The 12,554-nt window shown below is 42.3% G+C and overlaps 1 protein-coding gene across 1 annotated transcript in view; it reads right to left on the minus strand.

Moving 5' to 3' along the window:
* Positions 1-289: 289 nt before the first annotated feature.
* Positions 290-12,554, minus strand: part of RYBP (RING1 and YY1 binding protein) — an 80,318-nt gene continuing 68,053 nt past the window's right edge. The window contains exons 3-5 of the mRNA XM_049640887.1: positions 1,510-1,686; positions 1,314-1,412; positions 290-876 (exon numbers count right to left, since the gene is read on the minus strand). Of these exons, the coding sequence (XP_049496844.1) occupies positions 624-876; positions 1,314-1,412; positions 1,510-1,686 (529 nt within the window). The 3' untranslated portion in view covers positions 290-623. The remainder of the gene's footprint in view (positions 877-1,313; positions 1,413-1,509; positions 1,687-12,554) is intronic.

A 12,554-nucleotide genomic window follows, 5' to 3' on the forward strand; every position in this document is an offset into this window, starting at 1 on the left:
TCAGCACTTTCCTAGAAGGGACTGTCCCAGATCTGTAACTGTTCAATGTTGTATTCACTTCACAGTGTATCAAGCACCAGCGTTGCCATGGATTGGTTTCAAATAACCCTTTATATATAATTTTATATTTATATATATATAGTTATATCAAAACTGATAGTACATAGTATAACTGGAAGAAAGAACTAAACTTAAAAGGATATGCTGAAAGGATGGAGTCTGTGAACACAATAAATAAAAGTTCCCTCCCCCCCCCAGCCCCCCCCCCCCCCCCCCCCAACAAAACAAAAACAAAAAACCAGTTGTCATGTACATGGAAAATTGTGCACAGCAGATTTTTTTTTTTTTTTTTAAAAAAAGTAGATTCAGGAGCACATCCAATTATAATGTCATGATAGGAAAATCATATAAAACAATGGAATACATAAAAGTGTCAAGAGTAATCGTCAGGGTGCGAAATTCCTTGGTGGCCAGATGCCCATGGCAAGCAGAAATCATCCTGGCAGCTTCACTAAGAGGCCGATGTCCACAGAAGATTCTCCAGGGGGTGCAAGCAGCATGGGCAGGTGGAGGATTTGAATTTCATACCCTGATTCATAGTTTTCACAATTCCATGTGCAATTTCAGAAAGATTCATCATTTACTGCTGACATGTCGCCCTTTGGCGTGGAGGAACGGGAGGAGCCCTTGTCTGTGCTCTCTGACCCCGAGCTGCTCTGGTTCTGCTGTTCTGACCCTGCACTGGAGGTCACTGTGGATGAGGAGGTCGAGGAGGAGCGAGTCTTTTCCTTAAAGTCTGTGATAATGACGGTGACGTTGCCCACAGTCACTGCCAACTGCTGTGCGGTGCTCCTGTCCACGTTTTTCAGCCGGGGCCTGAAAGCAACACCCCGGGGAACAGCCAGTTAAATATAAGCTATGGATTCAAAGCAACTTCTCCATCAATATACACACAGACCTCACGCCACCGTGGGTGGCAAGGGGTCTAAATCGCCACCACACACACCAAGAGCTTCCAGCAAAGTCTGCTGATTAACTTTTAGCGACAGAAACCACCACCTTAAGGTTAAACAAAGCTTTTGGACCAATGCAAAATTATCATCGGTTGATCTTTCTCCTGTTGTGGGCACAGTGATACAGAAGAAACCCACATATTTACACGTGTGTTTTCCAAGCGAACAGGCCCACACCTAGCTCCTGCCCCCACCCCTTCTTAGCTTGCAAGCTCACAGGCACAAAACCTGCCCCGGGTTCGGGACTAGGACAAAGTAAATCAGAGCAGCAATGCTGTATTTCAATCTAGCTTCAAATACCTTGAGGTGTGATTCGTTTCACTGGTCTTTGTTGTAGCATTTGCAGACTGTATGCTGTTTGCTTCACTAGGAGGATCTTTCAGAATATCGGACTTTGGTCTGGGGGGGCGGGGCGGAAACAAAAAGAGGCATTTAAAACAGGGCTGGAGTTCACCGGCAAAATAACAGAACTGTGCAGAGTGGGCTGGGAACTTACTTTGTTTTCTTGTTGGTATTTTTCTTGGTAACACTAGGACTGATTTCCTTATCTTTCTCAGGTTTCTCTTTGTCTTGCTTCTCCACCTTCTCCTTCTTTTCCTTCTTCGGGGGCGGCGGGGTGGCGTACTGCTGCGCCACTTGCTGCGCCACCAGCTGAGAATTGATCCGAGGTTTTCTAAAACGTTTAAGGAAAGACACGTCACTATTTGCTTTATATTATTTCTCTCACTTTTTTTTTTGCTTTGGTCTTACAATCTCTCGAAGTATTTTATGACCGGTGTCTGGCAAGTGCAAACTAAACTACTTGTTATTTCTCCGTTATTGCTCCTATGCAATAGGTAGAACCCTCTTCCTCTTTCAGATCCACCTCCTGCATGTCTGCCTTTAACGACACACACACATGTGCTCACACAGACACATCCCTTCGCAGAAAAAGTCTTTCAGCCCATAAAACATGACACTGTTTCTAAGAGTGCAGAGAGCACTTCTTCTTTTGAGCTGTCAAGATTATACCGACTGACAGCTTTCAAATACTCCTGCTGCAGAGGGTTAATCTCATTTTATTAAATGGACACTGGTAATCCCTTGAAAGGAGAATGAAATTAGAAGTGTGACATTCACTCCTCAATCTAATTATTCCAACTCGGTCTGCTCCCCTGCAGCTCTGTGATTGGCATGGACAACACATATAGAGCAATAAAAGGTAACTGTGGTTCATACTAGCTCCCAAGGGGAGTGAAAGACTGAAAGTCACTATAAAAAAACCTCAGACAAGTGATACATTAATTGTGCCATCAACCATTATGTCCGCGCCAATCTCCAACTGACACCGGCTCTTAACACTATTGTTTACAAAATCTAAGTGCTGCCAAACACTTTGCACAATGCAGGAGCATTCAGACCCAAATGGGAAAAGGAGACAGAAGAGCCTATGCGTTATTTCTATACAATATTAATTTTCAAACATTTCCCATCTAGATCTCCATTTATAATATAATAGATCACCATTTGCAATATAGTAACTTCTCCAAGAACAAGGTAGGAAACAAACACCTCCAGGTGGGTGGGTCGTTAATAAGGTGAAATGACCGGCTGCCACAATGTAACCATCACCTTCAGCCCCTACATCTCCCTCTCGGTCCCCAGGATGGAGAAGAGGGCTGGGGAAAAATAACCAGCCACACTAGGTCTAGCTCATCATTGGGAAGCCTGGGGGCAGGGAGTGAAACAAATGTGGGGGCGGAGGGGAAGCCTCCTTCTTAAGTAATTCTGCCATTTTGGGGCAGGAAAACAGTTGCTAGATACCTGACATGCTGAACCCCTAATTCCTGGAGCTTCTGAGGGCTGGTGTGGCGTGGATGAGGAGGAAAGCAGCACAAGGAGGAGACAGTCAGCTCACTCCTGCGAGTTCCCCAAGGTGAGCCTGAGCGTGGAAGGCACTGGGTTTGCTCTGAGCATTTCAGTACTTGTTCGGTGGTAGGGTGGCTTTACCAGAAAACGTACCAACAAAGGTATAATCTCAAAGCAAACTTCTTATCAGTCTCTAGCAACATAGGCCTTGGTCATGGGTGGTCACCACAAAACCCAGTCACAGGTACACCTCAGCCTGGACCACAATATTGTCAGTGGTAAGAGATGCAAACGCAGACGTGAAGTACCTCTAGAGAAAGGGAGGAAGGTACTTAACTCTAAGCCCCCAGAGGATCCCGTATGAAAGTAACTTTCTTTTTCCACAGGTTCTGAGAAAGGCAGCAGCAGCCATGCTAACACATTCTACTCCTTCAAAGAGCAAGCACGAATGTGTTCATACTTACAAAGAAGATCATCACCACCACAAACATTTCCCAAGCACTCACTGGGGATCCAAACAGATCAGCTGTCTAAAGGGATTACCAGTTTAATTCAGGTGAAACAAAATGCCACACACTAAACAATACTCTGGTATCAAAATAAGTCAGCCAGAGTTAATACTGTGAATAAACCATAAAAACTATGAAAAAACTACACCTTGAGAGAGAATTTCAATTAAGCCAGCACATTCATTTTATTCCAGAGAAGTCTGACGTGCAAGAACATGAAAGGACACCCGGACATCAGTCTAAGAGAACCTTCCACAGGGACGGAATAAAAGGTTAACTGCCAGCCAAATCACCAGGCCCACCCAATCCGAGTTAGAGGTGCCTGTCTCATTCTAGAACACTCTACAAAGTTCTGTCACTTACAACGCTGTACTGTGATTGCCAGTCAACTGGACACCCCTCAGTGGCAACCTCACATCTTAATCATTCTTGTCACCATGTCATTCAGCACAGTGACAGGTGCTCAATAAAGTTATCTACTGGATGAATAAAGAATAAACGAACATAGCAAAGACAAAGTAAAATGAGGATGAACAAGAGGGCCCAAGCTTCGATAACCAGAAGGAGGTCAATGCCGACCACCAGGAGAGCAAGCCACATGGGATCAAGGGCTGCGAAGACGGACGTACGGTCAGCACACTAGTACAGAGATGGCCAATAGGAACCCTTCTGAGAACTGTGGTGCGAAAGTGAGCACGGCCCTGGCCATTGTGGAAAAGTTAGCAGGGTTTGAGACTGCTATAGGAAAAGAAGACTTAAATCATGCTGTATGCTGAAACAGACCGGAGGCAGGCAAGAGAGGTTAATTCATGGGGTAAAGGAGAGACCGTACAATCAAGACAAGTCCTGGGAAAGGAACGGGGACACGTTCTTCTAAAGCATGAAAGGGATGCTAAGTAAATGGGGGTTATGGGCAAAATTTGGGAATGAGAAGTCAGAGAAGAGATTCCGAAACCAGGGACCTTAGAAGCAGTGCCCGGTTCAGTGAGTAGCAGGCACTAACATTAGCAGAAACGAGAGCTAATGATGAGCGGAGAGAAAGGGAAATTGCTTCTTTTGAGTACAGCTGACAGACCAGGTTAGTTTCAGGTGATTCAACAACTCTATATGCTGTACTCACCCCAAGTGTAGCTACCATCAAAAAGAAAGCTACTTGTATCTCACGAATGGCCCTTAAGGGCATGAGTGGGGGGACCATAAGAAGCTGTGAGGCAGCCAGACATCACACGTGTCCAGGACGGAGTACCCCGAAACGAGGCCGGCTTGCCAAGGCTCCAGGCAGACTGTGGACAACAGGTGAGGTGCCTGCGGTGTGTTTCTGTGCCAGATAAGCATTCCCTCAGACTTCAGCAAAATGCATGGTCTAAATTCTTCAGCACATGCAAACCATGATTCACTATCTACAGGAAAAAATCTATATATACCGAAGGTAAAAATCAGCTGTGATTCCTAATACACAGCACACATGCACAGCCATGTGATGGCTTGTACCTGCTCCTAAGAAAATGAATGTCTGACTAGAAGAGTGAATGCCGCTCTCCGCCAATGGTTAACCAAGCCACAAGCTCAGAAAACGACAAGGACCCAAGGCTATTTGTGATCTGATAATAAGCAAATAAGCAAGGAATAGGGGATGTCTGCTAAAGACATTTGTGTTGTTTCAAAGGTATTACTGTGTTTTATGTCATCCATTTCCAAAGTCACAACCTAACTCCTCAGTCGTTACCTGACCCCCTCCTCACAAAAAACCCTCCAAAACTGAGGAATATTATTGAAATTGCTATTGCAAAAAAAAAAAAAAAAAAAAAAAAAATTACTATCGCAGCTTTTTCAAACTCTCTCCCTCCAACAAGTCCCATAGAATTTCTAAGAAAGATTAGGGTACAGAGGATGTAGGAAATAAACCTAGCCAATTTTTAAAAGATTTGATTTTTAAGTACTCTCTACACCCAACATGGGGCTCAAACTCACAACCCCAAGACCAAGAGTCACATGTTCTCCCGAGACAGCCAGGTGCCCCAAACCTATCCAATTTTTACCAGCTGCACAGTACTTTTCTCAATCAAGTGCATACCAATACTTACTGGTTCAAAAAGCAAAGCCAACTTTTTTGCAAGGGTAAGTTTAAGAAGACCAGAAGGCCCACCCGTGTGCACCTGCCAAATAAAAGTGCCACCCCGTCAGCACTACTCGGGCAGCTCCTGCCATCTGTCCCCTCTGGTTCCTAGGCTTATGCTCTGACTGCATGTGGGACAATGGGGACGCCCCATCTGCATGAGAGCTGCACCCACCTCACTCCAGTGAGGCCACCCCAGCCTCTCTAGGCTAGACACGGCGAAGTGCCTGGAGTAGCAGAGGCAGATCCATTTCCCAGCCATCACAAGACAGGCACAACGTGAAGCTAGATTTAGCACAACTCTAGGAAGAACTGTCTCCAAATTACAAATTAAGAAGATTGAGGACCAGAAAGATAAACTTGTCTAAGGCTAACAATTAAGTGGCTGAGCTGGGATTTTTAACCCAAATCCATCTGGACTCTTCGTGGATTCCTATTTTGAAGGTAACCTCAAAAGAGTCTCTCTGCCTTAAATAGCCCAGACTTGTCTACTTGTGTGTGTGTGCGACTTGGGCCTGAGGTACTAGGGATGAAAACCTCAGGTCAATCCGCTGAGCTACACAACTCACTGACAATGCCAGGAGCCTCATTAGCCTCGTCATCCTCATTGTGGCAAGAGGACTACTTGGTTGTCCCTAAGGGAAGAGAAAAGGGCAGTGGAAGCTACCAAGAATGCTTTCCACTGCCTGCGGAACATTCCCAGTAACAAGGGAACACCTATCATGATTATGTGATACTGCTGATCAGTGAGAAATCATTACTTCCCGCAGATTTACATAGCTCACTGCATCTTCTAAGTGTCCTACAACGCACAGTGTAGACAGCACATTTAGTGGGCAGAACTTTCAACATGTTGCAGAAAGTCAATCCTTCAGTATGCAGCTGCAGAGTCTGGGTTCTTCAAAATTATGTTTTCCAACTATCAAACCTAAAATAAACTATTAATAGCCTTCAAAATACAGTGGGAAACATAGATCAAAACATATGGCTTAAGCTTTTGATGTCTAAGCCTTGAACCAAAGCCAATAAACTAACAACAACATAAAACAAAAACACTACTGGAGAAGTGTTATATAGTAAACAGGGGTTCTAGTTTCTTTAAAAAGAGTAAAGCTGACACTGAACAAGTTTTCTGTATCTTCCTCAAGACTTTTTTATAAAAAAAAAAAAAAAAAATTACTCTATGGGTTTATGGTTGCTGTCTCAGTAACATTTACAAATGAAAATCTGCTGTGAAATTTCAGTAAAAGACATCATCAGGAAAACGTGTCTATTTATTTGCTTTTAAAACAGCTTAATATTTCAGGGGTGTCTGGGTGGCTCAGTGAGTTAAGCATCTGACTCTTTATTTCATTATCTGGCTGAGTGTGGTGCCTGCTTAAGATTCTCTCTCCCTCTTTCTGGGGCTCGCACTCTCTTAAAAACAAAAAAACAAGAACCCAGCTAGTATTTCAGAAAAGTCCATTCCATGAAAAGTGAAGCAAATCTTCATCTAGGGACAGCCTTAACTTTAGACAAGGAAAATTTTCAGAGTTTGAACATACATGAGTGAATGAACACAGGAAGAGCACAAAACAATCTTTCGGAATTGTTTCTGGTATGTGTACTCATGTCACTGGGGTAAGCACAGACAGACCTTTTTTTCTTTCTTTTTTTTAAAGGCAAACCATATTTTTAAGAGATGTTTCTACCATATACCCTTTTCCTTGTTTGCCTGTATACTCAGGGAAACCTGAGATTTTACCGCTCATTTCTCATAAACTTCTCTATATCTAAGCTACCTAACAAGCAACATCACAAACCACCGTCTTGTGGTTCAGGCAACAAAGAGCAAGAAGAATCTCTAACAAATTGTATCTTTCCCTTGATTATGTTCAGCTTTTCCTAAATTATCATTTGTGCATTTTGCCAACTTAGAGAATTCCATCTGGTGTTTCACTTTTCAATTAAAATACCCTAAAGGCTCTGGAATCAGACAATCAACTCATCCATTAAAAAAAACAAAAAAAAAACAAAACAAAAAACAAAACAAAAAAAAATGGTGCTTTACAAACTTGCCAAATCGTCTTCACTGAGCTTATACAGTCCTTGAGTTCTCTGGCCATTTACATCTCCCCAACCTTTTCCTTGCTTTGGTGATCTGCTAGGTGAAGAACTATTAACTTCTAGGATTTAACAGCTGTTAGAATGCTTTTCCATTTAGCTCACTTCTATCAGGACCCAAGATTCTTCATGAGAGACCACATGGCAATACAATTTTTTTTTTTTTAACGTTTATTATTGAGACAGAGAGAGAGAGAGCATGAGCAGGGGAGAGGCAGAGAGAGGAGGAGACACAGAATCTGAAGCAGGCTCCAGGCTCCAAGCTGACGGGGCTCGAACTCACAAACCGCAAGATCATGACCTGAGCCGAAGTTGGACACTCAACCAACTGAGCCACCCAGGCACCCCGACCACATGGCAATATAAAAGGAAACTTGACATGACCAATTTTCCTGTCCTTACATGCAAAAGGTCATCCTACACATATTGTTACACCAGCTAGGACAGATTCTACGCCACCCACAGTGATTGAATTTTTGTATTGATGATGCCCCCCCCCACCAAAAAAAAAAAAAAACACAGCAGCTGGGAACACAGCACAGTCTGTATTTATGGCAAAGGCAATACACATGTTGGGTCAACAACACTGGCCACTACACACTAATGGCCCCTGGCTTTGATGACTAGTACAGAAAAGAGGCCCTACAAAAACAACCTGTTTTCTATTCATTTTACCTACCGGCTCTTGAGCCATTGTATTTTTTTTTTTTTTTTTAATACCAAAGATAACCCAAAGTAGAAATGCTGCAAACAGAACACAAGTTAGAATTCCAGCTTTGACACCAAGGATCACAAGCCTAATGAGTCGAAATCATTTGTTTTAGTTTAAACTAATTATCATATTCAGTTCATTCTAGCCCTTTCTGGATTCATTCATAGGCTAGACTTGCGGCTCAGAAATGAAATTAATAGTAGTGTCACGGTGAGTATGGTTGATAAGTTGTCTCTTTGAGAGGCTCAGGGTAAGGGTAGCAGGAGTGCGATTTCTAGGTCAGTAGAAATGTAACAGCTACTAGGAAAAACTTTATGGAGAAGGGCAGGCCGGCAGACAGACCCTAGTGTGGGTCAAATCCGCATTCATATGGGCTTGCTTTTCCTGCGCAGATGTTTAGTTGGGGCAGGCAGAATGCAGTTAGTAGGAGTAGTGTAGATAATAACGTGTTGGTGAGTAAAGTTAATATTCCATTTATTATTCCTTTTTGGATTACACCGAATGTATAGAACAGATTTCAAGTTAACAGGCTACCTTTAAGGGCTCTTCCCCCTCTGCGTGTACTTATATATATATATTTTTTAACAACTGTTGCCTCACTTTGTATCTTTAACAGTTCTAAAAGGTAACTTAGAGACTAAGATTCTCAGTTTTTAAAAATGAGAGGATTAACAACTAGACCAGAGAAATGGAATCTCCAGACTATTCATGTGGTGATCTTTCAGCTACACCATGTGAGGCTAAGACTTTTTTTAAATAAAGGGTTTTAATATCTTAAAAACCTCTGTACTTTTTCATATTTGTTCAAGTGTTATAGGACAGTATTACTAAGAATCACCAATGTGATCAATTGGCCCAATGAAGAATAACAGATGAAGAAACACAGCAGATAATCTGGTTTAAAAGTAAAACCCCAGGGAATTCCTAGGTACGTGCTTTGTTTGCCACTATTTTATTTTATTTTAATTTTTTTAATGTTTATTCATTTTTTGAAAGACAGAGACAGAGCACAGGCAGGGATGGGGCAGAGGCGGGGGGGGGGGGGGGGGGGGGGGAGGGGCGTGGAGACAGAATGTGAAGCAGGCTCCAGGCTCTGAGCTGTCAGCACAGAGCCCGACACGGGGCTCAAACTCACGAACTGTGAGATCATGGCCTCAGCCGAAGTCGGATGCTCAACCGACTGAGCCACCCAGGTGCCCCAATGTTTGCCACTATTTTAAAGGGCGGGTTATCTTAATAGACCACTGTGCAAATATTCGTTATGTTCAGCCATGGGAAGATGAAACCAGCTCCAACCTAATTCGTCTCTGATGCAGGACATACAAGACTTTGTTGTACCAGGTGTTAGTCCCAATGACCAAGGTACCCTTTCCGCTGGCTTGTTCAGGCCCATGTGAACACTCCTTAGACCTAGCTGGCTCTCCTCTGAAAGATGAGTACCCCTAGCTGTCCCCTGAGCCTCTCCTGACGCAACCTCCAGCCATGCTGCACCAGGGTGAAAAGAAACCTATGTGACCTTGTGACCTACACTGAAGCCAACCATCATAATAAGGATAATTTTAAAGTATCTTTTTCTAAAAAAATGTTTATTTATTTTTGAGGGGCAGGGGGGCGGTGCCAGAGGATCCCAGGCAGGCTCTGTGTGACAGCAGAGAGCCCGATGCAGGGCTCCAACACACAAACCGTGTGATCATGACCTGAGCTGAAGTCAGACACTCATCCAACTGAGCCCCCAGGTAATCCCTAATATGGATACTTTTAAAAGTCAACTATCACTTTACTTTGCTAGGATCATATACATGGTATGGCATTATTAACTTCTCCCCGCCTTGCAAACAGTATCTCTTCTTGCTGTTCTTTTTCTCCCACACCATTCTTTCCTCTCTCATGTAAATATGTGACTTCATGAAATCTCTCAAATCCTCTGGCTCATCCTTTAGAATGAGCCACTAAGTCACCCAGGGGGTCTCAGTTACTACCATTTTAGGTTACTCCTTCCCAACAGTACACATCCTTGAAACAGGGTAACCACTCTACTCTGTACCAGAAAACTCAAACTTTCTCTCAATTCTGACTCCAACTATCAAATTTTTTTTTGAAAACAAACCATCCCCTTTGTCTGTCTTTCCTTCTGCCGTCTTCACAGCTGAGAAGGAGAGCATGGACTATGGAGTTAGGATAACTTTATATAATAGGCTCTGCTACTGGAGAGCTCAGCAGTAGTAGTAACTCAAAAGGGAATGGGCCCTATCTCATTTAATAGAGCTGAAGCGAAGATTAAACGAGGTGAAGTTCACTTAGCTTGTCATAGGACATGTACACAGAATGTATAAATACTTAACAAAATAATTCCCCTTAGAAGTAATATATATACACTACTTTTCCAGCTGCAGATGTATCTACCACCCTTCCTCAGGTACTGGGAGGCAAATATAAAGGTTTACAAGTGAGACAAGTTGGTAAGCCCTGCCCTAGGAAAAGGATTCTAGAGACACATATCTTTCACAAAAGTTAGTGTCCCAAAGCTAATTATGCTGTCTAGCTTCAACACAGCAGCACTAAGCATCCTCATCAACATGGCTACCAATATTTCTACATACTTCAGAGAGCACTTTGGCTGTAGATATTCCTTTTAAAAGAGAACGCCTTCAGGGGAAGCTACCAGGCTTCAACTGTACAATATCTACGGTATTACCCAACTCTCACCAGACACAACTTGGTTAGGAACAGCTGACTCCAACAGAACGAACACAAGCATCATTCATAAGCAGCAGAATCGACAATGTTCTATTCCAGATTAAAAACTGCCATTTTGAAAATTCAAATGTCTCTTATGCCCTGAAACACATGACTTTACAAATAACCACCACTAAGTACAGGCACCAGAACTTTTTTTCTAGAACTCAGAAACATATTCAAGTAGGTAAAAGAGCAACAAATGGTTTAGAGTCTTGGAAGCAAGACCTGTATTTCATAAGCAAACCTGTGAGCAGTGAATATCTTAGCCCCACAGTTCTCAAAGCATGGTCCAGAGATTCCTGGGGGTCCTCTAGAACTTTTTAAGGAGGGTCTACCTATGAAGGCCAAAACTATTCCCATAATAATTTTCCGTAACTTTTACTTCCACAATAATTCTAAGATATCACTTGCCTTTTCACTTTCCAAAGATTACATGACGTGTAACATCACTGCTCTGACACCTAATGAAATGTATGTCTGTACAACTGACCCTTGAACAATACAAGTTTAAACCACATGGGTCCACCTATACAGAGATCTCCTGATACAGTACTGTAAATGTATTTTCTCTTCCTTATGATTTTAATAATGTTTTTTCTCTAGCTTACTTTATTGTAGGAATACAGTATGTAATATAAAATGTGTTAACTGTTTATGTTACAGAAAGAGAAGGTAATAGCAGGCTATTAGTAGGTCATTGCTTTCTGGGGGGAGTCAAAAGTTATATGCAGATTTGACTTCAGGGGTGGGGGTGGGGGGGACTGGCGCCTCTGACCTGCGTGTTATTCAAGGATCAACTGTATAGTTTTGTGTTCTAAACATTTCTCAGTTTTCATTTCTGATATGGAAAACATCTATAGACACAACCAACATGATGCGAAAGCTCCTCGGGATCCATAATAATTTTATCAACAATGCAAGAGATTCTCTGGCCAAAAAGCTTGAGAACTGCTATCCTAGGACCATGCCAAATTATTTTTTTCTGTGCAAGCCTGCTTCATTATAGGCAAAGAAAGAAGAGACTTTCTTTAGATGGCAACTTCTAAAATAACTCAAGCTTAAAATCTTCCTTAGCAAAACTTCAAAAAAGAAACATGAAAAGCAACATTACCTCCAACTGCAGGTTAAAAAAACAGTTTGAAAATAAAGAAAAATTTTAAACTTACTAAATATCAGAACAACTTTCAAGAAGTGGGCTTAAAAGTATTTCAACCATAGACTATAAATCTGGCTTCCTTCCATTTCCTCTCCCCTGTGGTGCCTAAAATAACAATTTTATTGTGGTCATCCAAATATTTTAAGTAAATGTCCCATAATAAATATGCCCTTTAGATCTCCCACAGCTATCTTTCCAAAAGCAAGCCCACTGACAAAGAATGTACTAGTTGACTTTATATAAGGAAAAATGTTTCCTAAACTGTTTTTAAACTGGACCTTCTTTGAAGGTAGCTAACTGAATCTCTTTTTTTAATGTTTATTTATTTTGAGAGGGGGAGGGGGAGGGGGAGGGGGAG

Source organism: Panthera uncia, chromosome A2 (assembly GCF_023721935.1).
Source record: "Panthera uncia isolate 11264 chromosome A2, Puncia_PCG_1.0, whole genome shotgun sequence".
NCBI classification, from domain to species: domain Eukaryota; kingdom Metazoa; phylum Chordata; class Mammalia; order Carnivora; family Felidae; genus Panthera; species Panthera uncia.